At 37.4% G+C, this 26,784-nt stretch overlaps 1 protein-coding gene and 1 long non-coding RNA gene across 3 annotated transcripts; one reads left to right on the top strand and one right to left on the bottom strand.

Annotated features, from left to right (window-relative positions):
• Positions 1 to 1,156: 1,156 nt before the first annotated feature.
• LOC148879640 (uncharacterized) lies at positions 1,157 to 2,734 on the bottom strand. Its single transcript, XR_016105714.1, has 2 exons — positions 1,741 to 2,734; positions 1,157 to 1,450 (listed from the first exon to the last, which is right to left on the bottom strand). It is a non-coding gene; the product is annotated as an uncharacterized LOC148879640 (long non-coding RNA).
• Positions 2,735 to 11,269: 8,535 nt separating this feature from the next.
• LOC148879639 (uncharacterized) lies at positions 11,270 to 26,074 on the top strand. 2 transcript variants are annotated; one of them, XM_088961237.1, is made up of 10 exons: positions 11,270 to 11,449; positions 11,628 to 11,671; positions 13,313 to 13,426; positions 14,042 to 14,206; positions 14,329 to 14,434; positions 22,241 to 22,423; positions 22,982 to 23,147; positions 24,324 to 24,643; positions 24,954 to 25,043; positions 25,777 to 26,074. In XM_088961237.1, exons 3-10 carry the CDS (start codon positions 13,412 to 13,414, stop codon positions 25,845 to 25,847), a joined length of 1,116 nt encoding a protein of 371 aa, XP_088817363.1. In that variant the 5' UTR covers positions 11,270 to 11,449; positions 11,628 to 11,671; positions 13,313 to 13,411; the 3' UTR covers positions 25,848 to 26,074. The 2 variants fall into 2 exon arrangements, with proteins under 2 accessions (XP_088817363.1, XP_088817362.1); XM_088961236.1 differs by lacking the exon at positions 11,270 to 11,449 and adding an exon at positions 11,451 to 11,551.
• Positions 26,075 to 26,784: the final 710 nt, after the last annotated feature.

Here is a 26,784-nt window from a genome sequence, read left to right as displayed (position 1 = left end):
AGAAAAATTGTTACAATTCACATAGTTATCTATGGGATAAGGACTACCTGCAGGATGTGATTAGTTGAGTGAGCTTGCAAAGGGACACGGAGAGGGACTCAAGCACTGTGTGGTGTGAAGCACATAGACTCTTAACCTTGTGGACTACTGTTTCTGTCGATGCCCATGCCCTAAATGAGAATCAGAGTGTTGTTGTTGCTCAACATTGCCATCCCCCTTACGTCAGGACTGTCTTTGTTTGTATTTTCTGTGGTGACGTCAGAAGAATGCATGGGTTCACTAGTATTGGCATTTGGGTCTACGTGGGTTCCTTCTTCTACACTGACTCCTTCTTTTGCAAGTTCACCTTACTGGTTAGTCTCCATCTCGCCATTTGCTTGTCCTGGTAAATAAGTGGATAGCACCGACACCTCATCTGCCTCACCTATTCCACAATGAAATTGGCCTTGTGCTTTGTTTGGTTGTTTATCCTCCCTACGTGCATAAGGGAATTCATGCTCTAAAAAAATAACATCTCTTGATGCAAAGAACATGACGGACTCTAAATCATACAGGCTCCATCCTTTCTATCCAAAAGGTACCCAACAAAAACACATCGTCTGCTTCAACTAACAAATTTATCCCCTCCATGTCCATGATTGTGCGCATATGCTAAGCAACCAAAAACTCGCACATTATCATAAGGAGGTCGGCCAAATAACATTTCATAGGGAGTCATTCCCTTCAACAGAATGGATGGTGTCCGATTAATCAAATAACATGTGGTCAGGACACATTCCCCCCAAAAATCAATAGGCAAGCTGGCTTGAAAACGCAAAGTTCGGGCAACATTGAGTATGTGGCGGTGCTTGCGTTCAACCCTCCCGTTTTGTTGAGAGGTCCCGACACAAGTGGTTTGATGAATAATACCACTTTCAGCAAAATAACTAGCCAAGCATACAAACTCAGTCCCATTATCAGTACGGATCACCTTTACAGATTTGTTAAATTGCCTTTGAACCATAGCAAAAAAATTTCGAAGAACCCATCCCACTTTCGTCTTATCAACCAGAAGATAAATCTAAACGCCCCTAGAAAAATCGTCTACTATGGTCAAGAAATAATGAGCACCACAAGAACCTGCAGTTCTATAAGGACCCCACAAATCACAATGTATTAACTCAAAAATGTCGGATGCTTTATTATTACTAGAAACAAACTTTTCTCGACATTGTTTAGCTCGAAAGCATGCATCACAACCCTTAATACTGTCATCATTACTATTCTTAGTACTAATAAAAGGCAGCAACTTAGCAATTCTATAAGAAGGATGCCCTAACCTTCGATGCCAAATATCGCCATTCATCCTGCTTTCTGTAGTCTTCATTGCTCTTGTTGATGCAATGCTCCGAAAATAATAGAGTCCCTCTCACTGCTCACCCGTTCCAATCAATATCCTCGTAGTGCGGTCCTGTATCACACAGAATTTATTAGTGAACTGGACAATGCAATTCAATTCCTCAATCAATTGCAATACGAAAAGTAAATTGCAATTCAAACTAGGCACATATAAAACACTAGTCAGTTTCAGATGATCGTCGAGTGCAGCTGTGCCTTCTTTCTCTGCTATTGTCGCTTTCCCGTCTGGTAGCCCGACAGAGCACGGAATGACATTCTTTATGTCTCTCATCGACTTGAGGCTTCCTGTCATATGATGAGAGGCCCCTGTGTCTATTATCCATTCTGTCAATTTTTGCTTACCACTTAGTCGTTGATTCCCGTTTTTCTATGTGTTCAAAAGTTTGAGTAACATGTTCCACTGCTCACTACTCAGTCCATTTAACCCAGTCTTGGTTGCATCAATTGAGTCTCCTTGAGACGCATTGCCTTGCGCAGAGGCTTTGGCTGTATGGGCCTTGACTTGGCCGCCATGACCTTTTCCTCCTGCCCCTACTTCTTGTATCTGTTCACCCTGTTCTTTTTCTTTGTTTTCAGCCATACCGACTACTGTGTCTAAAAACCCACAATCGGTGGCAAAATCGTCACAAATGACAAAGAGTTGATCTCCGCTGCCGCAGAATGTTGACTCGCCGGAGACTTGAGCCCTTGTTAGGACAGTTGTCTGATCAATAGTCTCGGCCAAACGAAACTTCTACAGATCTCTCTCTGCCACAAGACGACCAAAGCCCATCGACGAAGTTCAAAACCCCAGATAGACTAACAGTGCTCCGCAGCTATTACTTCCTTTGCCGATGTGACTCCTCTGTCTCTAAGCTTTCCTTCTTCTTCTGATCTGAAAGATCAAGAGAACAATCGACGTCTTCCACGACGATCACCGATTTGCTGAAAGTCGAGATCTAGAGCTTCCTCAGTTGTGAATTACTCGACACAGCCGTTAATTCGATGTCATAGATGAGGATATACGCAATGGCAGCGAACAGGCTTGTCTTTCTAGTTCCCGACGGGCCATATTCAGAAACCAGAGAAGTATTGCCACTGTTCTCCGAAGGAGACAATGATCACCGAAGTGCAGCCGCTGGTCTGAAAACACAGCGTCGGACTGAAAACCACAGCGCAGAACGTTGTCGCCACTGATCACTGGTCCGAAGTCGCTACTGATCACTAGTTCGAAGTCGCTGCTGATCACTGGTCCGAAGTGCCGCCGCTGAATGATCGTTGCTGCCGTTGTTGATCTCCAGAGTGCCCTGGCTCTGATACCATGAAAAACCAGAGCTTTTCTGGTTTCTACTATCGTATCTTATTCACTAACAATACCCAAATATATACATTCGAGTCTCCTACGTATACAAGGATCGGAAACTCCTGATTCAATTACAATTAAAAAAGAGACTTTCAATCCTAATTGTAATCCTAACAATTGTCGGACCCAACATCTGCAAATTCCTCTAAACCAGCCCATCCCGTCATCCTCTAATCCTCGTATTTGCTTAGGGATTTAGGAAGCATTCCGTGAATCTCATTCTATTACCCGTTGTTGATTTCCCACTTCATGTTAATTTTGTCGATAATTATGCGATATGTTTCGTAGTATGATGCATGTTTTGTTTTCCTGAAACTTAAGCTCTGCCTGAATAAACGGTGGGTGAATTTTCTATTCTCCCAAATCATCTGTTTCGTCGATAGTAATTCGTGTTGATGCTACGTTTCAGATTGGGCTGTATACGTGTGAGTTTCTTGGTTCTGTTAGTCAGTTGTTTGCTTAAGAAATTATTTCTATTCTCTCATGCTTCAATTTATTACTTTATTCTCTTGATATGTTGACTCCACTAAGAAGGGGACCAGCCCCAATTTTGCAAAGTTTAGAGTTGCTTGGTTGTTTGTGTGTGGGATTTAGATGAAATCATGAATCAGCTATAGAGAGAGAGAATAAAAAAACGAAGATGACGGATGTATGGGACAAGAGGCATGGCAAATATATACAAAACATGTGATGATTAACATAATGAGCGAATAGGACAAGCGGGTAGAATTAATTCAGCAGATCATTTAGCTTGCTAAGTAGGTAATAGAATAAGAGCATGGAGGAAAAGAGGTTCAGTAAGTTGAGTAATCAATATCAATCATAAGATAATAAACAACAAAATTAATTCAGTAAATGAGCACAACTACAAAATTAATTCAGTAATCAACACCTACTGAGCACAACTTAGCTAATAATAAAAAAAGGGGTTCAGTAATCAATATCAATTATAAGATAATAAACATCAAAATTAATTCAGTAATCAACACCTACTGAGCACAACTTAGATAATAATAAAAAAAGGAGTTCAGTAATCAATATCAATTATAAGATAATAAGATACAAAATTAATTCAGTAAATGTGCCTAGCCTCCCTCTGACTTAAGGAAGAAAATTTCTAGAGTCGTTTTAAAATTTTATACCTTGGATAGTTAGTCAGTTCTAGTCAACCAAAAATTAAGGAACTCTAGTATATTATTCCTCCTCCTTTGAAACTTGAACTTTGTCAATGGCTCAGACAAAGCAATCTGATCCGATAAACAAATAAATAAAGAAAAGAAAATTATGAAGCTCTTTTCCTATCTCCCGCTAACCTCAGTGAGGATGCTACTCAGCCTCATACCATAACTGAGAGAGATAAATTGAATATGTTCGCAGATTAGACTAGATGTAAGGGGATGTTGGTTAGAGAAAGTGGTGTAATCCTACAACAAAAGAAAAATAACAGCAACAATAATAATGGACAATAAGTGATTAAGAAAAATAATAAAGGTATGATAACGAATTTAATCTACGAATCCGAATCACTAGCTTGGCAGATAAAATACATTGGAGAGTCTGAGAAGGTTAGAAGAGAAAAGTAGGCTAGTGATCAATTAAATAGCAAATAACAAATAGTGTGCAGTGAGAAAACAAAAAATAAATAAATAAAAAAATTGTAGCAATAAAAATAAAGGTAAAGATAAAGAGGAAAATAAAAAAGGTAAACAAAATAGGCACCTTTTTTTATGATAACTATTCTTGTGGTTTTCTCTCTTCTTTTTTAGGTTTGCTTAAACAATTGTCGTTTCCTTGTTTGAGATACTATGTGAACCTAGGGGTGCTCACGGTTCGACTAACCGAACCGTGGGCCTTTTTTTTTTACCGAACCGGTAGTACGGGTTTTTGAAAACCAGTAATCAAAATCGAACCGAAACCAGTTAACTAACCGGTTGACTGGTTTGGTTAACCAACAGTTCGGTTCATCGATTTTTTTATTTTTTTACTTTATAATATTTATTATAAAAATATATATATAATATTATATTTTAAATAATATATTATAAATATATATACTTTTTATATATAATGCATATTTATTAATTTATAATATATCAAATACATATAATATATAATACACATAAATATATAAAAATATATATAAAAACATGTATACCAGTCGGTTCGGTTAACCACCGGTTTTTTAAATTGGTTAACCAAAACCGAACCGGTACCTTCAGTTTTTTAAAATCGCCGAATCGACTGGTTCTGTTAATCGGTTTTTTGGTTCGGTTTCGGTCGGTTCGATTTTTCGATTTTTTTTGCTCACCCCTATGTGAACCCCACCTCTAGACCTTGGAAAGGGGTGCCTAACCTCTTCCTTCTCCCTTCCGAATCTTATCCGGACTGCTTGGACCGGTGCCTTGGGCTTTGGAGTCACTATTAAAACAAAACATTTCGAAAATCACTCTCGAAGGTCCCATCACCTCCATTTCTTAAACTGATGGGTGGTGACTCCATTTTCAGCCCAAGTGGCGAGTGTTTTTTTTCTGACGCTCACAACCTTATTGTTCGATTTCGAAATGTCGTTTTATTTATGTAATTTGGTGAAGCTTCTTTTTGTCAGACTTTGAAAAGATGTTTTATTTATTTTCTTGATTATTTTTCTTATCAATATTTAAATCACGGTCCAATGCTACGATTTGATAATACTCAGTCTTTCAAACTTTTGTTGATAATCTGCCCAAAATTAGTGACTCTATACCATTACCCACTTGTGACTCTGATGGGTGGGTCTAACCCAAATCTGACTCTAACCAATTAATTCAATCAACCGAGTTAGTGTAGCTTATTGATATATGCTCTTATGTACTTTGTTTTGCTTTTGCAATAAATAGAAATTATCATTATTTTTTATTCATTGGGACTATTAATAGAAACTATCATTTTTGTTTTGTTAATGTGTTTTGCACCTTAGAATCTAGTGGTTAGGAATTTACGTGAGGACAAAAATCTGTTTCGAGGTTTTACACTAGAATCACCATCACTTGGAAGGTTTGCTTCCAGTGGATTGTTACTCATTTTCTAGATTTGAAATCATTCCTTTGAAACTACATGATTTAGGCTTTACCTTTGAGTTTTCTAAAGATATTGTTTTCTAGATAACCTTCAAAGCACGTCATTTGAAAACGGTATTTAGGTCAAACAATTATTTCCCAAAAGCACACTTTTATCACAAAACACTATTTCAGTAAGGTTTTCCCATTCAAATAGTTATTCCCAAAAAAAAATGCTTTTAATGCCATCTTTTAAGATATGTAAAATATGTTATTATTTAGCTCCAGAATTTTATGGTTGTTTCTCAAAAGCGTAGTTTTAAGACATGATTTTTCTTTTTTCAGTAAAAATATGACTTCAAGTTAAATTAACAAATTTTGAAATGAGTTTTGACGCATTCATTACATATCTTGCAATGTATTCTAAGTCTTGCAATGAAGTTATGATACACTAATACATTCTGAATAGCATGATATAGTTGTTGCTAATGAATACATTTTGATTGATGCGATGAATATTGACCATACTTCTTATATATAGATATATATATAGATATATAAGGTGCGGCTCAAAGCCCCAACAACCCCAGGCACTCTATACTACATGCTCCATGCGAAGGCCTTGGCAACTCCGGGCACAGCTCAAAGCCCTAGCAACCTCGGGCACTCTATACCGGATGCTCCATGCGAAGGCCCCGGCAACCCCAAACACTTTACTAAGTCCTAGCAACCCCAGGCACAGATAAAGCACTGGAAACCCCAAGCACAAATAAAGCCCTTCCCCAAGCACAGACAAAAGCCCTAGGAACACCAAGCACAAACTAAGCCCTAGCAAGCCCAGGCACAGACAAAAGCCCTGGCAACCGTAGGCACAAACAAAGCCTTGTCAAACCCAGGCACGACCAAAGCCCTAGCAATCCCAGGCACAACCAAAGCCCTAACGACCCCAAGCGCAGCCACACCTCCATGTAACCGTTAGGGGGCTTCATCGACAACAGGTATGACTCCTATCCAATTTATAAACACAGATACACCGTCTAACTGCGATAGACTAGGGGAAGACAAACTTCACCCATCCTGCATTGACAATAACACTTCGGTTAAAAACAACACTTCGTTTTTCAAACATGGTTGCGATGAAACTCTAACTTATGCTAATTATTTATACTATGACCGAACCCCAATTGTATCACCCATGAAGGGCCCTGTCTTCCTAAGACACGACAACCCTCGGTCCTTGTATCGGTGGCAAAAACTGCAATGTAGCTTAACTTCCCTTCTTTACAAATACGGATCTTAATGCTCACCCCACAACTCATTCATGCCATATGTTGGTCTTTCGCATTTGATAATGTTTAGATATCGGGACAACTCTTCTCTATGAACACATTTATCGTGTACTCATTTTACATAACGTTATCGCACCTGATAGTATTGCATATGTTGAATAACACTGTTTGACCTGCAATAAAGTTGACTATGCATGTGCCAATACTTGTTACAATAGAGTCCAATGGGCGCTTGACCTTGAAATACTTGAATCCTATTATTTCCGATGTTACCTACAAACTCCTGTGTGGTCCCTTCCAATGTTAGTGGATACATGCAACTTTTTTTCTTCTCAACAACATTTAACACTTGCATTGAGCCTCCAAACTAAGGAGCATGCACGATTTCCTTTTATAGTAGTTCACAATTAATTGTTGATTACACTCGCAATGGTGTTCGATTATGATTAACTCCTATAATACTTATGAAGCATGCTTATTTGTGACGGAGTGCACAAAACGACCCACCTTAAATGATTTGATTATCATTCGACATTTGCGCTAATACAAGTTGCGACAAAAATTCACAGACCACGCGACTTTCTAAACCATACTACCTATAACATTGATTTAGACTCTTTCTTACAAACTAATATGTGATAAAATTTTATTACAAGATCGAAAATTCTGGACGAATGACAAAATTCTCTCGGAAGTCATTGCGAAGGTTCTTTCATCTGGAAGTTCTAATACAATGAGAAAAATTTCCTCTACATTTAAATTCACTATGCATCAAAACCCGAACATAATACGCTAAGGCCAATAGCCCACTGACACCGCGATAAAAGCACTTAGAAATTCTCTCGAAAGTCGTTGCGAAGGTTCTTTCATCTGGAAGCTCTAATACAATGAGAAAATTTTCCTCTACATTTAAATTCACTATGCATCAAAACCCGAACATAATACGCTAAGGCCAATAGCACACTGACACCGTGATAAAAGCACTAGCGCAAAAGCACTTAGAAATTGGCACATTTATGATGCAATGGTACATATTTTTGACAGAATTCACATCCTTCTACAAAAAGGATCAAATACACTTCCCTATGCACATGGTCCAAAATCTCGCACAATAAATGGGGGGCTTTCCTTTGCCCCATATTTTAGATACCCGACGCGATACTGGCGACGCCTTCTATTAAAGCAAAAGGAGGTTGGGTATCCTGTCCGCGAGACACCCATACAACACCCTCCCACTCACCCAAGAGGACAGAAAAGGTAACACACCCAGCAAAGCCTTACCTGAGTGTTTCTTGATAGAAGACATTCTATCAAGATACATGAAAGACATTCTATCAAGATACAGGGGGGTTGCGCCCACCAAAGTAGTAACGGGATCACCTCTAGCCACTCCCTGCCTTCCTACCAATGGTCAGGGGGCTAAAAGCTAAAAAACACCATACGAACCTGGTTATTACCAGAAAAAAGGCAATACATATTGCAATCCCATACACTCTCCCGTTATCCCCCTTCCATGTCAATGACCATGGTGGGCTGAAATATGGAAACTCAACACTAGCTTGCCTATTGCTAGAAAAGAGCATCACACACAGTAATTCCTAGTGTCTTTTGCTAATTTCCTTCCTATCAACGGTTAGGGGGCTAAAACACACTAATAGGGCGTAGCATTGACCATTGACAAGAAGGAAATCACCAAAAGATGAGTGGGATAAACCATGGAATGTAGGGAGTCCCCATTATAGACACTAGACGCATCCCACTTACACAAAATCACAAAAATAGGGCAAATTCCTAGAGTCAACGCATGCAAACCAACTCACCCCAACATCTAAAAACAAATACAAAGGCAAGTACTTATCAATAAGCTCCCACTTACCAATAAGTAGGAGGCTAATGTAGGTATATAGTAGTCACTAAGACCCTCAGAGTACAAAAGGTAAACCAACACTACACGGACGCTTGCGATGAATCCAGAACCCATCGCACATTTGGGATGAGTTCATCGCAGATCCGCAATTGCGATGAACTCATACCCGGGATAGGTCGTGATGAATTTTGGCTAGTGCGAATCTGCGATAAAGCTAAGACACACGCGGGTTTGTGATGAACCCCAGCCACACAGATTTTCGATGAACACGCATGAAGCTACAATAAACTCGACATCATCACAGAACTGCAGAATCACAGTAGGTCGGGAATAAATTCCGATTACACGTGTCTTTAAATTGTGCATGCGAGCACCATAAAAGAACACCCACCAAACGATGATGTCACCCACGCCACGCCAGTATAAAAGGGTCACATACGGAGAGAATCAGGAAGGAATAGGATTCTCTAATAATGATCCCTTAATAGTCAAACTAAAGGAAGTATCTTCTTTCCTAAGAAAAGGTCCCCTTTTCCTAACAGGAAAGAACTTCTTCCTTAACTTCCTCTCTATAAAAGGGAGAGAGCAATTCTTCCCCAAGAGACAATGCAATATAACTCTAATCTAGGGTTTCTCAAGAGGCTCTCCCTTCTCTCCTTTCTTCTCCTCTCTTCCCCACACCCTCTCTCTTTCCCACCGCCATCTCCGAACCTTCAAAGACTGACCAAACTCTCGCCTTACCATGGTGATTACACTGGGAAGTCGAAGTCGATAGTCTGCTTAAGGAGGAGGTCGCCCAACACGTCAGGCATCACTAACCGAAGTCGGGTCAGATCGGTGGAAGTAGGTTGCCTCTTATGCCAATCTGATGTCTCGTCGGGCTGTTCGCAGCTCGGCCTACCAAAGTGGTATCCAGGTCATCAAGGCAGTTGCGAGGTGTCTCAAGTGCTCTTGAGATATGCTTACGTGGTGCTGAGGTGTTATTCTAATGTTCTATGATGCCGCGTGTTGTGATATCATTGGAGGACCAAATCACCCCTCATTAGGGTGCAACCCTTGTTCCGACATCCAAAGAAGGGTGAAGTCACCATTGTTTTGATGTACAAAAGAAGAAGAAAACTTGAATGTACCTGTTGTCATGTTCCTAGTGAAGGCTTAATATGAGAAGTGCATATTCTGGAATGTAATTCCATAGAAAAATAGAAACCAAGTAAGAGTAATTTATATTGGCTGATTTTTTTTGCCAATTTTTCCATTAATTACGTTCCTGAATGGGTGGGGCTCTTTCTTAGAAACGTGTACGTCGGGGCTGGCAAGGACCTAGAGGGATGCTAAAATGGCAAGATGGGAGTCCTAGGTGGGGCAAGGGAGGAAAGAGAGCTGAGAAGGGGTAAGTGATATTGGAGAGAGGTTTAAGGAGAGATGATGTTGCAACTTCATATACTTATAAACACCCTTTATATTTATTTAATTTCTCATCTTATCCTTATGGATTTTAATAACTTATGCACCATCCCTTTTATCTCTCTTATTGCCACGCATCTATAACCTATATGACAATCTATAACATTTTATCAAAAAAGAATATATATATATATATATATATATATATATATATATATATATATATATATATTTAACAATCCATAACCTATGCAATAATCTTTAGCCTATATCTGAGATAGAAAGTTTCACGCCCAACTTTAATTCTTCCCCCATCTTATCTTTATTCATCTTTTTAAGCAAATTCCTTCTATCTCTCTTTTTGTACTTGATAATCAACTGGCTTTAAAAATTTTCTGTAATTTTTATTAATTTTTTGTATTTTTTTCTTAAAATTCATAATATTTAATCATAACATTATGGATTGACCTATTTGACTTAAAACATTAAAATATTGACCCTAAACCCCATCCAAATAGAAAAATAATTTTGTTTGTGGATTAATTTTTAGTTTTGTATTTAATTTCCATCATTAATAAAAAATATTTCTTATTTATAATGTATATTTTGTTTAAAATGATGAATATATAAAACTAGAGATGTATTCAATTTTTTAATACTTTATTTTATTTTTTTATTACTTAATTATGACATCATGAATTAATTATCCATTTGACCCCAAATTTTCATATTATTAAAATTATTAGATATATTCAATTAATAAAATTTATATATTAATAAAAAATAAAAATGCCCCACAATATAGAATTTAATGAAGTGCTCTACCAGCACAACACGTTCCAATACTCTTCCACCAACATCTCACCATGAAAATGGGATCCACCATAAATAGGATGGTGTCATCATGTTGGAACAAATTTTGTGAATTTGTATTGAATCCTCATTCAGCGCGCCCCAGAGCACATCCTACCATGCACTAGTAATATCTCCTCGTGACAAGTACGAGGGATGTTATCAATCTACGGTTGAGATGTACTGTGGGTGTTAATGGGATGTCTTCTTTGCGAGTCAATCCAAACTCGAATTTTGTTGACAGGAGATCCGAAATCGATAGGTTTGATCAATCAAACCCTACCCATAAATAACATTTATTTAATTCCACACGTCATTGGTTATCACTTTTATGATACCGGTTCATTGGTTGCAAGTTTTTCCGGTATAGAGTCGGACTTGTTCTTTTCTCTTGCTATTGTCTTTTTTTTATATATAATTTTTCTCTTGCTAATTTTTAGGGTTCGATAACTTTGAAATCTGACGCGCGACAGGGCGATGTCAGGTATGATTTTTCTTTCTTCTTCTTATCGGACGTTGGAACAAGGGATTCGTCTCCCACCCCTTTCTTCTTCATCGACGTCGAAGCAGATTACGCCGCTTCTTCTTCTTCTTATCCATTCTTCTAGTTCTTCTTCTATTTTCTGACTGTATTCCTTTTAAAAAGGGCTCTTCCTTCTTTAATTTCAACCATTTGGAAGCTGAAGAGGGTTACTCTCTCATTCTCTGTCTATATTTTTTCTGTCTATCTCTATCTGTCATGTCTCAACCGTTTACCTGTTTTGAAAGGGCTGCAAATTTCCTGCAAACAAAGAAATTAAATAATGTAAATTAGTAATCGGTATCAATTTCTTATGAATACCATGATTTTCTATGTTTTAATATAAAATTAGTAGTTGATGAAGATTATTGCAAATTTGAAGTGCATATGATTTTTGGTTCTTATGAAAGTTAAAGAGTTGGCCTAATATTAAAGAGTCAAGCGATAGGCGTTCCCTACTTCGCGTTGGCGCCTGTGGAACGGTGGAACTATGGTTAATATTAGTCCTATTTGAGCATTTTCCCAAGTGATGTCGAGAACAGTGGGTCAATATCCAAACAATGTTGGCCATTGAAACCTAGTTTTTTTTTTTTCATTAAATAAAACAACCCCCAAGTAAGAGGTTCACTTGTCACAGTGGTGGATGTTGAGAGCAGTAGCTCAATTTCCAAACAATGTTTTCAAGGCGCCAAGGCAATTCTAGGTGTGACAGGGGCCAACCCTGTGGTGTCTAGGGTAGTTCCCTAAGTTTCATAGCAACTAGTAACCATCATTCATTAATAATTATCTACAAGTTTCATAAAAAAAAATATATAACTCATTCAAATGTAGAAAGCCAACATATTCATGAGGAAAATAAAAGAAAATAAAAGAAAATTCAGAAAATATTGGGGCCAAAGCCCCTGTTTTCTTCCTAGAAAAGAAGAAGGAAAAGAAAATAATATTGTTTATTGGACAAAATATAAGTTCTTCCTAGCTTATTGGTTCATGTTTGTATATCTTTGAGGGTTCAAGACAACATATACCAACATGTGTTGATTGAACCCTAACAAATAAGAAAATAATAAAAAGAAATTAGTATATAAACTCACAAAATGAATATTTTAGTTTAGTAGTGTCTATTTTATTGTTATATTTTCGAAATATTAAGAATATAAAATTCATAGTGCCATGTAGAAATTAGCTTGGTGATTAAGTGAGATGATGCTCCATAAGCGCTTGTTGCCTAAGCGTCGCCTTGACACTATGGTTGGGCATCGCCTTGACAACTATGGTTGGGTTAGAAGGTAGACCCATAAACCCCCCAACCCAGGTGCAGGCAGGATTCAATCGGTTGGCACCTTGCAGTTTCCAGCTAGTAGCTAAAACATAAAATTTTCACTGTTTTCCTTATGTGGTGGAATCCGATCAATCAGCAAATGGAAAACATGATACGAGATAAATGAATTTCACAAGATAGATAAAGTCTTTATTTACATACATACATACATATGAGAATTTATGATCACATCACTGGGAGCTTCTACATTACTAGTTGAATTTATGAAGTAATCCTCCTTCCATGTTCCATGTGAATCCCTATTTTTTTTTTTTTAATCTTTCCAGGTGAAAACTGCTACAAACATATGAGAATTGTAAATCTTGATTGATTTACAAACTGAGAAGAGATAACATGTTCAAACATTCAGTGATCTGAACTCTGAAATGAAGGCTGTAGAGGTACTGATATCATATTTTTTTACTACTCTTCTTTACATTGATCAACTTCAACATTTCTGTCCTTGTGTGTGTCCATTGCCATGAATAAGTCAGCTTTAATAGATCATATTAGACTTGAATAAACCAGGTACTGACTGGTCATGTTCATTCATTTGGGCATTGATATTGAGGATCCAGTACTTTCCAACTGTAGTTGCTACTTACTTGCAGATTAATTTATATTTAGGGTTATGAAAAATTAGAATTAATTCAGCAAGTCTTGACCAAATTGTGTGACCAATTGGAACTCAGTTGACATAGGGCCATCAATGCATCTAATCTTGTCCTTAAACATTCGTAGCCACCACCACATCATCATCTAAACCTTATTCAAACTATATGGGGTAGGCTCTTCTTGACCATAAAAGTTTTGTAAAAGTTTTAAATGCCAACTGCCAACTGGCACAACCCTCTATCTGGGTTTGAGACCGGAAGTGTAAGACAAGCTCACACTGGCAGAGTTAAAATTCATAGCCACCACTTATCTAAATTTGCCTCCTCTTATAGAGTTATTTTCTAAATTTTCTTTCTTCATTAATTGGTTGTATATAACTAAGTTTAAGAGAACTCCTTCAGGATTCACAGGGCACACAAGAAATACAACCCTCAGCTCAGGTGTCACATGAATCTGAAATTGACCAACCAAATAACACGACTGCTGAGGCTCCTGTAGCAGATTCAGGTTCAATACCCATTTCAAGCACTGATAGTAAGAAGGTTTCTCGTGAAGATATTGAACTGGTAAGACAAATCGTGATTACTTGGCAAGGTTTGTTATTTCCAAAAAGGTTTTCAAGTGGATAACTCCTTTCATAATCTAGGTTCTTAGTTTTAATCTCTACAATATTGTGTGATATCTGCAGGTCCAGAATTTGATTGAACGTTGCTTACAGTTGTATATGAATAAAGATGAAGTTGTAAAAACCCTCTTAAATCGAGCAAGAATAGAGCCTGGGTTTACGACTTTGGGTAAGTCCACTTAAGTTGCAATGGATTTGGCTACCAGCTATTGGTAGTATGGAATTTAGTTCTTGGTTTGTTTTTATATCACAAAGTTATTCCTCATGGAGGCACAGCCACCATAGTTCTTATTAATTGAGATCAAGGTTCAAAGTATCAATACGTATTGGGCCATATCAAGTATCGACCGATGCATATCGTATCGGGAGCTTCCCGATACGCCCCTACAGGGGGTGTTTCAGGGGTCTAAGCCGGTTCAGGGGGTGGACGTTCCTTAAACCGACCCCTCTGAACCAGATTTGAAAAAAAAAACTGAAAAAAAGAAACAGCTACCGAATAAGCCTCTACCGGCATATCGGGCGTATCGATACTTTGAACATTGGTTGAGATATTAAGTGTTAAACCTTTATAGGGGGCAATTAGAGCCTTGACTCCTGACCCCTAAACAAAAAGACTCCATGCACACAAATAAATAATTATACACATTTCTGAACCTGGAAGGGGTCATAGACCTTTTGTTGATTAAATTATGTTGCTTGTTTTTTTTACTTTGTGTGGATCCAAGGTTAAGCTTTGTTATATCAAAATAGGTATTCAAAAGATTGAATGGAACTTAGATTCAGAACTCATCACCTTTGTTGAACTATTTAGAGGAATCACCACCAATTCAAAAGCTTTGATTGAGTTTAAGAAGCAGCATCCAAGCAAGGAATAACTCTTTTTTTTAACAGTAAATTTCATTAAAGAAGAATAAGCTTACAGAGGGGAGCTAAAATATCTTAACTTCCCAAGTATGTCGAAAGACACCCAAAAAGAAAAAGAACAATTACATCTGAGCTCAGAAAATAGAATTCCTATTCACCCCTTGCCTAGCTAGAATTCCTATTCTAGAAAGAATAACTCCTTTCTAGAATCATAATATCAGTATAGGCATTCAAAAGATTGAATGAAACATAGATTCAGAACTCATCAGCACCAATTCAAAAGTTTTGGTTGGATTTAAGAAGCAGCATCCAATCAATAACTCCCTTCTAGAACCAGAATAGCAGCCAATTATTTTTATCTTGAACTTTATGCTATCCAGTCTGAGATAAAGTAGACCTTAATAGTTCAAATTTTAGCCACAGTGCTCTCTTAAGTTCAAAATCTAAATCTTAACCCCCCATAGTTGACTTCTTAAAGCCTTTTTTATATAAATGAAAGAAATTATCATTAATAGATAAAAAGTGAGCATACAAACAGTCTAAGAAGAGGCATGAGATGTGACTTCCTCTTTAAGGATGAAAGCAAAAAACTCACACTAAACAGAAATCAGTTTGCAAAGTAGCCCAATAGAAAGAAACCCTTGAAACCCCTTGTTTAGCATGAAAATCAACCAAAACATTTGCTGACCTGCCAACCCACTGAAAACTAACTGGCATGTTTCTCCAATTCAAAGAAGACTCAATAACTCTAATCCTACTTATGCAATGACTTTGAAATTTTAAACATAAACAAACTATAACTAGACAATCAAATCCTATTATTGGGCCCTACAGAAAAAATTATAAAATGACAAAAATTACCCTTGGTGTTCAATTCAGTCCAAATCCCAAGTACCATCACTATGCCATATCAGGACCTGTTGTAAGGCCTTCTTCTTTCTAGAATAAGTCTTAGGGGCGAGCATTCGGTTTATTTGGTTAAAAACCAAACTGAATAAACCGAAAATTTAAAAACTGAACTAAAAAAATTAAAACCAAATCAAAACTGAATTATAGAAAACCCGAAATTCAGTTCGGTTTTCGGTTATTTCGGTTAAAACTGAATTTTAATAATATATACTTTATTGTATATATTATACATTATAAAATATATATTATGAAATCAAATTTTATTATATTATATATTAATGTATAAATATATAATATATTATATATTATATATTATATGTTACATATTATATACTATATCTTACATATTATATATTATATATTGCATATAATAATAGAAAGTTTGGTTAATTAGGTTAGCTGAATTTCAAATTCTACACCAATATAGTTGTTGTCTTCATCTAAAGCATCATCATCAATGAAGGAATAATCCTCTTCTTCAGCTAAGTCATCACCTGGGTCACCTACCGCTTCAATGCCATCTTCATAAATGATATTAAGGCTTTTGGTAGGACATTGGTAAGCCATATGGCCCTTTCCTCCACATCTAAAACAGCTAGTATCAGGCTGTTTTTTCTAAGTAACACCACTAGCAACTGATTTACTCGTATAGTCAGCCCCTTGATAAGGTCTAGACCCACTAGGCTTATTAGAGCTGGCATTGGAATATGCTGGCCTAGAAGTTTTTCCCCCACCAGCTTGCTTACAAGCTGCATACTCCCCGGCTTGTGATATAAATTGCCTTGTATTTGTTTGCTTTAAACTCTTCTCAATTTTGACAGCAATTTGGTAGGCATCCTCTAAGTCAAAGTCTCGAGTGGTTACCATCTCTTTCTTGATTTCAGCCCGTAGTCCATTCTTGCGTTGAGCCAACTTTTGTCTCTCACTTTCAGTAGTATCACATCTAATAGATAATTCATCAAATTTACGCATGTATTCAACTACAGATAGTGTACCTTGCTTGAGGTTAGTCAATTCCTCATATAACTCATCTTGGAAGTACATTGGGAGGTGCTTGTCTCTCAAATGTTTCTTCATTTCTGACCATGTAGAAATAGGACCATCACCTCTATTCTTCAATCGTCGCTCCATGCTTCTCCACCATACTTTAACATGACCACCAAGCTTCATACGTGCAAATCTGATCCTTTGATCTTTAGTCATGTCATACCAGTCAAAATATTCCTCTAGTGCAGCCAATCAATCCGAAAAGGATTGAGGGTCTAAATCTCGATTGAAATCAGAAACATCCACCTTTACCTTCTTGGTTATATCATCTACATAACCACCATGTTCATCTTGTTCCATCATCTCATCAAATAGATTTGTGAGCGATGTTTCTTGATCAATCCCTAGATGGGCATTTCGGGTTCGATTAGCTTGTGTAGGTGGTACCCTTGTGCAGTTTGCAACTCTTTGTTGTCCTCTAAGATTAACAGATCCTTCATCTTCACCATTATCATCTTCATGGACAGCTCTGTTGTTTCGTCCTCCATCCCTTTCATTGATTAGATGTGCTTCTTGCTGGATTTCTTCTTTTTTATCTTCTTGAAGTTCTTTTACTTGTGCTTCAAGGGTTTCAACTCTCTTGCAAAGGGTAGAAATCAATGAATCTCTTTGTGTATTAGTCAACCGACCCTATACTGTTTGCCACTACATGTAGCCATGATGATAACAGCCTATAACTTTGGCTCTGATACCAACTGATGTAGGACCAACTCAGTTCTAGTCCTTAGAAAATGTTGAGTGGTCTTCTCGATCAGAGTTTTATGGCTATTAATGACTGTAATGACTTCTTGAAGGAAGAAGAGAGAAATTAGGGAGAGAAAGAAGTGGGAAAATACCTGGAATCACTCTAGGGCGTGGGAATCACTCACCATAGCTAGCATAAGCTGAAGAAAACTCAATATATTTCATTGCTTTTGTGTAAAACGTCCATACATATTCATAGACTCTAAATTCATAATAATCCTAAAAATGAACCATTCTCTTTTAAAAGACCAATTTCCGAGTCTTTTCACTCTTTCCACTCTTAAAAATGAACCAGTTTCCTCCTTCCTTGTTCCTTTTAACTCAACTTCTAGGTTCAGCTGGAACTTGGGCTTTAGAAGGGAAATCAGGGAGACAGAGTTTGTTTGTATCTTATCCTTGCTATCCATTCTTGAAGGGTTTTTTTTAGAGCCAACAAAGACAAACAGTAGAATTTGGTCTCTCAGCCCCTCCGGTTCTTTCACATGTGGAGATGTATCTTATGTGGAGATGTATGAGGGCTGCAGTATGCTGGACTGTTTGGGAGGAGAGGAACTCACGGATATTCTCAGAAAAGGAGAGAACCTTGGAAGTAATTTTGGAGGTAATCCATATTAGGGTGATACATTGGCTGAAAACTTTGGTTTTGTTTGCAGATTTCTCAGTAGATGAGCTGGTAAAAAACTTGAAGGAAATTGCAGATTTAGCTTCAGCTAAGAAGGCATCACTTTCTTGTTGGAGTCCTCCACCTAACGGCTTTATTAAACTGAATTTTGATGGCAGCAGTATTTCTAATCCAGGTCCATCTGGAATATGGGGAGCAATAAGAGATGAACGTGGGAATCTGTTAGCTATGTTTTCAGGACCAATTGGGGAAGGAGACTCCTCGAGGGCTGAGATTCTTGAAGCCCTTGAAGGGGTACGAAGAGCCAAGGAGCTGCAAATCAGTAAGCTGATCATTGAAGGAGATTCTGAAGTGGTGGTGAATTGGTTAAAAGAGGATAACTCAAGGATATGGAAGTACAGCAATGAAAAAAGAGAATTTAAGTGGCTGACTAAGGATGTTGAAATTCAGTACAAATGGGTTAAGAGAAGTGCAAACTCACTGGCAGATGGTTTAGCTAGGCAAAGGGGTTAATAGGAACTCTTTGTTTTGGGGTTTATTGTAATTATATTTGCTGCTCATAGACTGTTATAGGGACCTAAGATTGTTTAGGCCCCTTGCTTTGTAATTCTTCTTAATATTAATTAATACATTTCACAGTTATTGATAAAAAAAAAATTGTAATTTGCTTTAAAATTTAGGTTTGTATTTTTATGTATTCTTTTATTTGTTTTTTTTTTTTCAAAAATTTGTGCATTATGTTGTACCTTGCTACAAGTCCTTGTGCTTTTCTTGCACCTTGTGCTTCTAAAACATTCTCAGGTGCCTACAAGTGCTTGGCACAATAACATGCAAAAATCTTGGCAATGGATAACATTTAATTACATAAATAATTTGAAATATAGTAGACATAAGAAAAAACTGGTAGATTCCTCATTCTTCTATTATCAAAAGAAACGTATGACTCCTTGTTGAATGTGCGCTTTCCTGTGATATTTGTTTTATGAGTAGCATGACCAAAGCTTTTCCTGACTTTGGATTGGAGCATCATCAAGGTGCTACAGGAAGTGGCATGCCATGTGCCAAATGTTGCAATATTGTCTAAGTATAGGCACAACTAGACCCTTTAGTTTCAAGTTGTCATTGTAATGCTGCTTCTACTAAGGTGATTTGGCATCTGAAGAAATTGATTTTGGCCATTCTTCCCACTTCTCATATTTATCAAGCATGATTTCATCTTGGTGAACGGTCACATTGCTTGGAAGATATATGTTTGAGGGAATGCTTTCTTGTGCAACATCTTACAATCCTTGAACTAAACCTACCTGTGTTGTATTGACTTCACCCAATCTGGTACTTCATGGGATCTCATGCCATTGTGGCTACATCCCTAATTGATTTTCTCAAGGGATGTTTTCTTATACCCTATAGTAATGACTGGGGGCTTTGGGCATTTGATTTGGAAGGACTGATTTCTCATGCTCCATGAACATTCTTGATGGTCCCAGTTTGTCCTTCCAAAACCATTTCTATGGATCATTTGACACTAGAACAAGAATCTTCCTCCATGAAATTATGCAAATGAAAATAAATACATATGAGATGCTCCAATCTAGGAAGAGGACTAGGTAGCTACCCCCGCCCAATGTGTATCATGTACAAGGACCTCTTCATCCATTGTGCATATGCCACTGCACTTGTTGCTTAATGCACCTCTTTGGATGTCAATGTAACCCTCATGTTGATTTTCAATGCTTATTTAGGGATCTTCTCATTGCCCACCAGAAGAGGAATGATCATGTAGAGTGCTAAAGGTGCTATTCATATTTGAGAGGAGAAATCAGTATTTTAAAAGGCACAGCTAGGCACACAGGCGAGGTGCATTTTCCTACTTGGAAACAGCCTCTCTGTATATGCAGGGATAAGGCTGCATACATCTGTCCCTCCCTAGACCCCACATCGGTGGGAGCCTCATGCACTGCCTCACTTGAACCCAAGTCATGGCAGTTTCAAAAGGCACTCACTTGGTGTGCCTAGGCACATGCCTGGGCTCATGTGCAAGTGTGATCCGAGTGTATTTCTTTTTTCTACTTTTATTTTTTTAGTCACCTGTATATATTGTTATGTGTTTTATACAGTAGTAGTGGTTTTCCAACTTTTATTGTAGAAAAGCAAAGGCATGCCTAAACATTGGTCTACTAACTTCTAAAAAGCTTTTTATTGTTGCTTGTTTTTAGTTATGTTGTATTAACTGTTGTGGACTTTTTCTAGATTTTTAATTAGCGATTTTTTAATGATGTATGGTTATAGATTGTCATATGGAGGTTATAGTGCTTTTGATTTGATTAAGAGTCCAGATTTACATATTCTTATATGTCAAGTTTCCTAATTCTTTTCTCAAAAGCTGCACTTCACTTTGTGGGGTGGCTGGGAGAAATGTAAGTTGAGACAATCATTACATGAAGCACAATACAGGGAGTGGTGAAGTTCAGCTTTGTTGGGTGTTTTACAGGAGATTGACATCATGGTCATCTACTAATAAAAAAGTATCATGGTACACTTGGGGATAATGAGCAATCGCAACTATTGGAGGAAACCATAACATTTGCAGTATCTCAGACCGGTGCTTTCACTTCGGTTTTAGCAGATGACTTCTAAATGGTTATTAAATATGTCAGATTGTGTGGATTGACCATGGTCTGAGAAACTTCATCTAGAGAGAGGTGAATCTTGGTTTCTGGATGGAATGTTTCGTTCAGATTGATTGCAACTTGCAAGGTCCATCAATTCATTGGCAGAGGGTCTCCTGTCAGGATGGTCCTTTTGAATTAGCTATACTTGAGCCAATATTCTAGAGTTAATTATTCTGTACAGTATTAATGTCTGTAAGCAGTTGATTGCTTAGTGGGAGCTGTTTGATGTTCAATACCATATGTAACTTATCCCATTGTTTTCTACTAGTTAAGTTTTTGTTATCAATAAAAATGGTAGAACCATCATTATCATCATCATCATCATCATTTAATCCTTGATAAAGGGTAGAATCCGTTTATTAAAAGAAAAAGGATAAAACCCACTTGCACACTAGATATTGCATATAGAAATGCTAAAGTCATTCCAGCTCTGAAGTCTTTCTTTCTTGACCCCCCATCTCTCTTACCTCTTCCTCTGCCAGGTCTCTTGCGTTCAGGCATGGACTGCTGAAATAGTTTTGCCCATCTATTAGTTATTTGACTACATATGTCATGCAAAATATTTTTTTAAAATAATACATGTTATATATTTGTATCACATTAAACACTTGATGCATCATGTGCTGTGCATGAGATTAGTATGGGTGAGTGCCTAATGGCCACTTCTGTGTATGGTGGCTGACATGCAATGCCCGCGTAGTGATATCATCATGTGCAACAGTTTGCCTGCACTTAATACAAGTGATTTCCATGCTAGAGGTTGTGGGCTGTAGAATTGTCATTGTTTATATGCAGCTGATAAAATATCACTCAATATATAATTTAATGCTGAGAGCAAATATGATCAGATTTGAATAAAGCTGATCACTGCATGTTTATAATACTGATATATTCTTAGGTTTAACTCAACTTTTGGTTTTTTAACTATTACATTCTGTTGTGGTTCTCTCGTGCCATGCCTGTCAGCACCATGTTCACATAGAAAAAAGCAGGGGCAGGCACACTCTTCAAACCATATAACCAAAACCAGAATCTAAAGATTGTCTTCTTCAGCTGACCTTTCTAAGTGCAGAATCGTCTAATATATTTCTTTTTATTTTCTTTTTTGTTATTTCAGTGTGGCAGAAACTGGAAGAAGAAAATGCTGACTTTTTCAAGGCATATCATGTAAGGCTAAAGCTGAAAAAACAGATCATTTTATTCAATCGTTTACTTGACCATCAGTGTAGCCTGATAAAGTACCCTGTACCCCCAAATCTCCCACTTGCTCCACTTCAAAATGGAATCCACCCAATGCCTGGTAAGTTCTCATGTCAAAGTTTCCACCATGGTCTGCTAAATAAGTGAAAGCTCTGAAGTATTCCTTATATTTCAAAGATAAGAAAGTCTTAATTTCCAAACTATTTGCTATAAGCATGAAAGTAATCAGGTTAGCATTACATGGTTGTGCTTCACAAAATTATACTTAAAACTGCATATTGGCAAGTCTCAAATATTGTTTTCACCAGGATTTACATGCATTTACTGCCCAAACTTTACCAATTGAAATTCTCATTTAATGATTCCCTTTTTCATTAGGTTTTTAATCATTCTGGCATCAATTTGGTTCCTGTTTCTCATGTTTGTGCTCTTGTTAAGATAGTTTGGTTCATGTTTAGTAACCTTAGTTGTGATTTCAATCAATGCTTATTGGTGCAAAGAAATGGAAAGAATCTTCATTTTGTGATCATTGAAAAGTCATTGCAGTTATTTTAGGTAGTTCAAGTTTCTATTTAAGTATTAATTTCAATTTTCTAGTATCTTAGAATTTAGATCTCTTTTACCATTCTTATTCAATGCCAACTTGTTTGCAGTGCAGTTAACAATTTACCTATGGGCTATCCCGTCCTGCAGCAGCCTCAAATTTCACCTCCAGGTCAGCCCCATAATGATTCCATTGGTTGTGGCATATCCAGCTGTCATGTGGTAAATGGAGTCCCAGCACCAGGCAATTTCCAGCCCATTCGGATGAATTCTGGGAATGAGTGAGGACCTTTCCTCATATAGCTGAGTAGATCAAACGACTTTTAATCACCCACCTTTTAGTGGCATTTCTTTTCAAACATATTGTTTGCATTCATTATGATCGATTTAGTTTTCATTCTCATTTATCAAGTGCTCTTACTGTTAAATGCTGATTATATAAAGTATTCATTCCTCTCTTAGCTGATCTTTTGCTGGAAGAACCATATCAGGATAAGGCTTGCTTTATTAGAGTAGTGGAGCCAACTCACTTCACCCCCTATTGGAGTGGGGAAAAAATCAGTTCAGTAGGGTGCTAAAATGATCTGGATGGGTCTTTTGTTTTCATGTTAGCTGTTGGCTCAACCCTTTTCAGGAATATTCTTATTGATCGATAAAAGTGCAAATAAGCTTACTACAAACTACAAACAGGTCTAAGCAATTTACTTATCTGTTGATCTAACTGTTTTTTTCTTTTTTTTTTTTTTTTTGGAAAAAAGGTAAAGTAATTTTATTCAGAGAGAAAGCAGATTACAATAAGACTCAGGCCAACTAGATCTTCTTGGGCCCAAAACAGATTACAAGAACATCCATGATTTAGTACAAAGTAGGAGAGAAACATTCTGACTTTTGAACTCCTCATTCACCAACACCCAGGAGCAAATCTTCCCCACCACTGCACAATCTCATCTGGACTTTTTGATTGATTACAGAAAATTCTATTGTATCTTTCCATCCAAATGGACCAAAGAACAGCCTGCGGAATAGTATTCCAAACAAATCTGCCTTTCTTGCTAAGACCCTCCAATCTCCAACTCATAAACAGCTCCTTCACAGACTTAGGCATAGCCCAACACACCTCTTATTTCTTGAAGAAATGTCCCCAGATTGATCTAACTGTTTTTGTATTAAGAAAAAGGACTTCTATACTTTTTTTATCATCACATGTGATGGTTTATCACTTTATCCTATGTGTTATTCATAAATTGGTGATTTAAGTGCACACTAAAGCTCTCACAAGGAATTGCCCTCTTTTATAACTTTCAAGTGTCTCAACAATATGGCGTGAGGTGCCTGATAATATTTGACACCATTTTTAAACATTTTTTGGGTTTTTCTTTTGAACTGATTTCTTTATTTTTGTGTGTATATGTCTATTCATAAGCTTTGCTAACATCAGTTGTTTCTCTTTATTGAAGTACCATGATGGACAGCAACACGGCTAATGTGGGACCACTTATGCCCCCAAGCAGTGTCATGTCATCCATGTCGGAGATGGCTTCGAGTCCTGCATCAGCAACTAGTGGCCACTTCCCCTTTACCCCCTCAGATATATCAGGAATAGTAGACACAGCAGCACTGGACACAGAATTTACATCTGATGTTGCAACTTCGATGGGGATGCAACTAGGAGCAGATAGTAGCTCTGTAAATTCTAGAGACCCCCTTGGATCATTGGCTCAGATTCCCTGGAATTTCAGCCTCTCAGATCTTACAGCTGATTTGTCCAACTTAGGAGGTAATCTTGCCCCTGATCTTAATTGGTCGATTTAAAACTTTGTATGTTCAGTTTTTATCCCTCTAACACTAAAAAATAGAGATGACAATAGGTTGAGTTCAGTAAGGATTGGATTTATCCTGAACCAACCCTACTTTTTGTTTTTTAAACCAAACTTGGTCTGCCTTGTGAAAGAGGTGGGGCAGGGTCAGAAAAGAGAGGCTAGGATTCAGGGTCAGAGAGATGTTGACTTATTGTGCTTCTGAAAAGTGTCTTATGCTCAATCTTGCTTAATTTTCTAAATATGTTATGTTTTTTTAACTGTTTACAGATCTCGGAGCTCTTGGTAACTATCCTGGTTCTCCCTTCCTGCCATCTGATTCAGATATTCTGCTTGACTCCCCAGAACATGATGACATAGGTAACAATCTGTCTCCTTTTTATGTTTAATATTGATTGCCCAGTTAATACATTTTTTCCTCAAGTTAATCATTTTCCATCATTGAAATATGAACTTTTTCTGTGCAAGTTATCTGCCGAACTACATTACGATATAGAAAGAACACCTTGAAATTTGCTAATCAATGGGTGTCATTTAGATATTGGTGAATAAAAAATTTGTAGTGATCCATCCAGATCCAATTATCTTTATTGATAGAATGCTATTATAGATTTGATATAGGTGATCTTTAATTTCCTGATGAGTAGTAATCTATTTGGGGCCCCTATTGAATGGTGAGTTCAGTCCTGTTTGCACCGTGAAATGAATTCACCCAACTTTATATTGTGAAATGATGTCCACAGTTTACACTAGTTCGTTTTCTCTTTTTGAGAAAACCATTTATTGTGTGAGAACTAGGACTTGAGCACTCCATTTATTAAAACCAAAAATAAATGGTACAAATTGGTTGGCTATTGCAGGCCATGGGTTGGGGTCTAAATGGGGTTGTAGATAGTTCCTTCTTTTCTTTTTGTTTGTGTGATTGTTGGGGGAGAGCTACCCCCGTGTTGTGTAGTCTATCTTCCGTTATTAAAAAAAAAGTATGATACTCTTTTCTTTTTCCCATTTTCAAGTTTCAATTCAAACTATATAGTAGTCTTTTCAATGTATGTTAAAATGGTTTTCATCACTAATAGCTCGACCTTGATTTCAGTCGAGGAGTTCTTCGTTGATTCTGCCCCTGGCCCACGTTCCCAATCTGATAAAGAAGAGAAATCTAACTGAGGTGAGGTGCTTTTTTCTTCTGAAATTACACGATAGGATTGTGTTGTAAAAACAAAGAACTGGCCCATTAATCAAAAGATGTTTGGTGTAAAGAGAATAAAATTTAGCCTCCGATGTGGATAGAGTACAAATTTGAACATTTTGAGCAGGTTGTGTATTTGTTTTCAAGTGTACACTAGCTGGTCGATGGGAAACATGGTCATTACTACTGGTAGACTTCCAGTGAATTTTTTATTATGCCAGTTTTAAGTCGGAGATTACACATTTACCTTGAACATGCTTAGCGTCACCTAGTCACCTAGATTTGACTGTGGCAGCAAATGCACAAAGGCCCATTCCTGGTAACGACCGTCTTTTCTGCCGTTATAATTTGGATTGTATATAAAAGGCCCAAAGAAAAAGTTAAGCGTGAGATTGTCAAAGCCGATTGATGAATTTTGTCCTGAAAACGAACGGTGATCCTTTGGAGCTAATGGTGAACCAAACATCACCATTGGGAATAAGGTGGTCTGCCCTGATCCTCAAATTTGTTAAAGATTAGTTCAATTTCCCTCCTGTCTGGAATGAGGGATGTGCTCATTGTAGGAATCCGAATTTGAGCAACTGGCATTTGAAAGTGGGCTGCCATAAAAGCTAGACGAATGGATCGCGGAAATATTGGCCTATTCGTTCCCAACCAAAGCTATTTTTAAAGATGGCATTCAAGTTCAACCCATCGCGGGTTTCTGCTTCTGCCAATAAGACATGTTGTCATTATCGAATCCCTACATCCCTATATTGCATCAAATCCCCCTGACGGTGGCAATAAAATGCCATTTTATTAATAATTAAGGAAAAAGGGTTCGACAACTTCCAACTTCCAAGCAGCAATAGGAGTACTTTGGAAATTGTTTTCATTGCCTAATAGAGAAATGACACCCGTCAAAAAATAAGCACG

The sequence above is a fragment of the Nelumbo lutea genome, chromosome 1 (genome assembly GCF_056320005.1).
Source record: "Nelumbo lutea isolate HS-2025 chromosome 1, American lotus-T2T, whole genome shotgun sequence".
Classification (NCBI taxonomy): Eukaryota; Viridiplantae; Streptophyta; class Magnoliopsida; order Proteales; family Nelumbonaceae; genus Nelumbo; species Nelumbo lutea.
The sequence above is the reverse complement of the archived record's forward strand: the minus strand, read 5'-3'. Positions and strand labels throughout refer to the sequence as shown.

Bases quoted from the DNA above. Each gene is read 5' to 3' on its own strand.
- LOC148879639 (XM_088961237.1), top strand. The intron at 14,207-14,328 runs GTAAGACAAATC...TGATATCTGCAG, and splicing joins CTCGTGAAGATATTGAACTG to GTCCAGAATTTGATTGAACG. The intron at 25,044-25,776 runs GTAACAATCTGT...CCTTGATTTCAG, and splicing joins CCCAGAACATGATGACATAG to TCGAGGAGTTCTTCGTTGAT.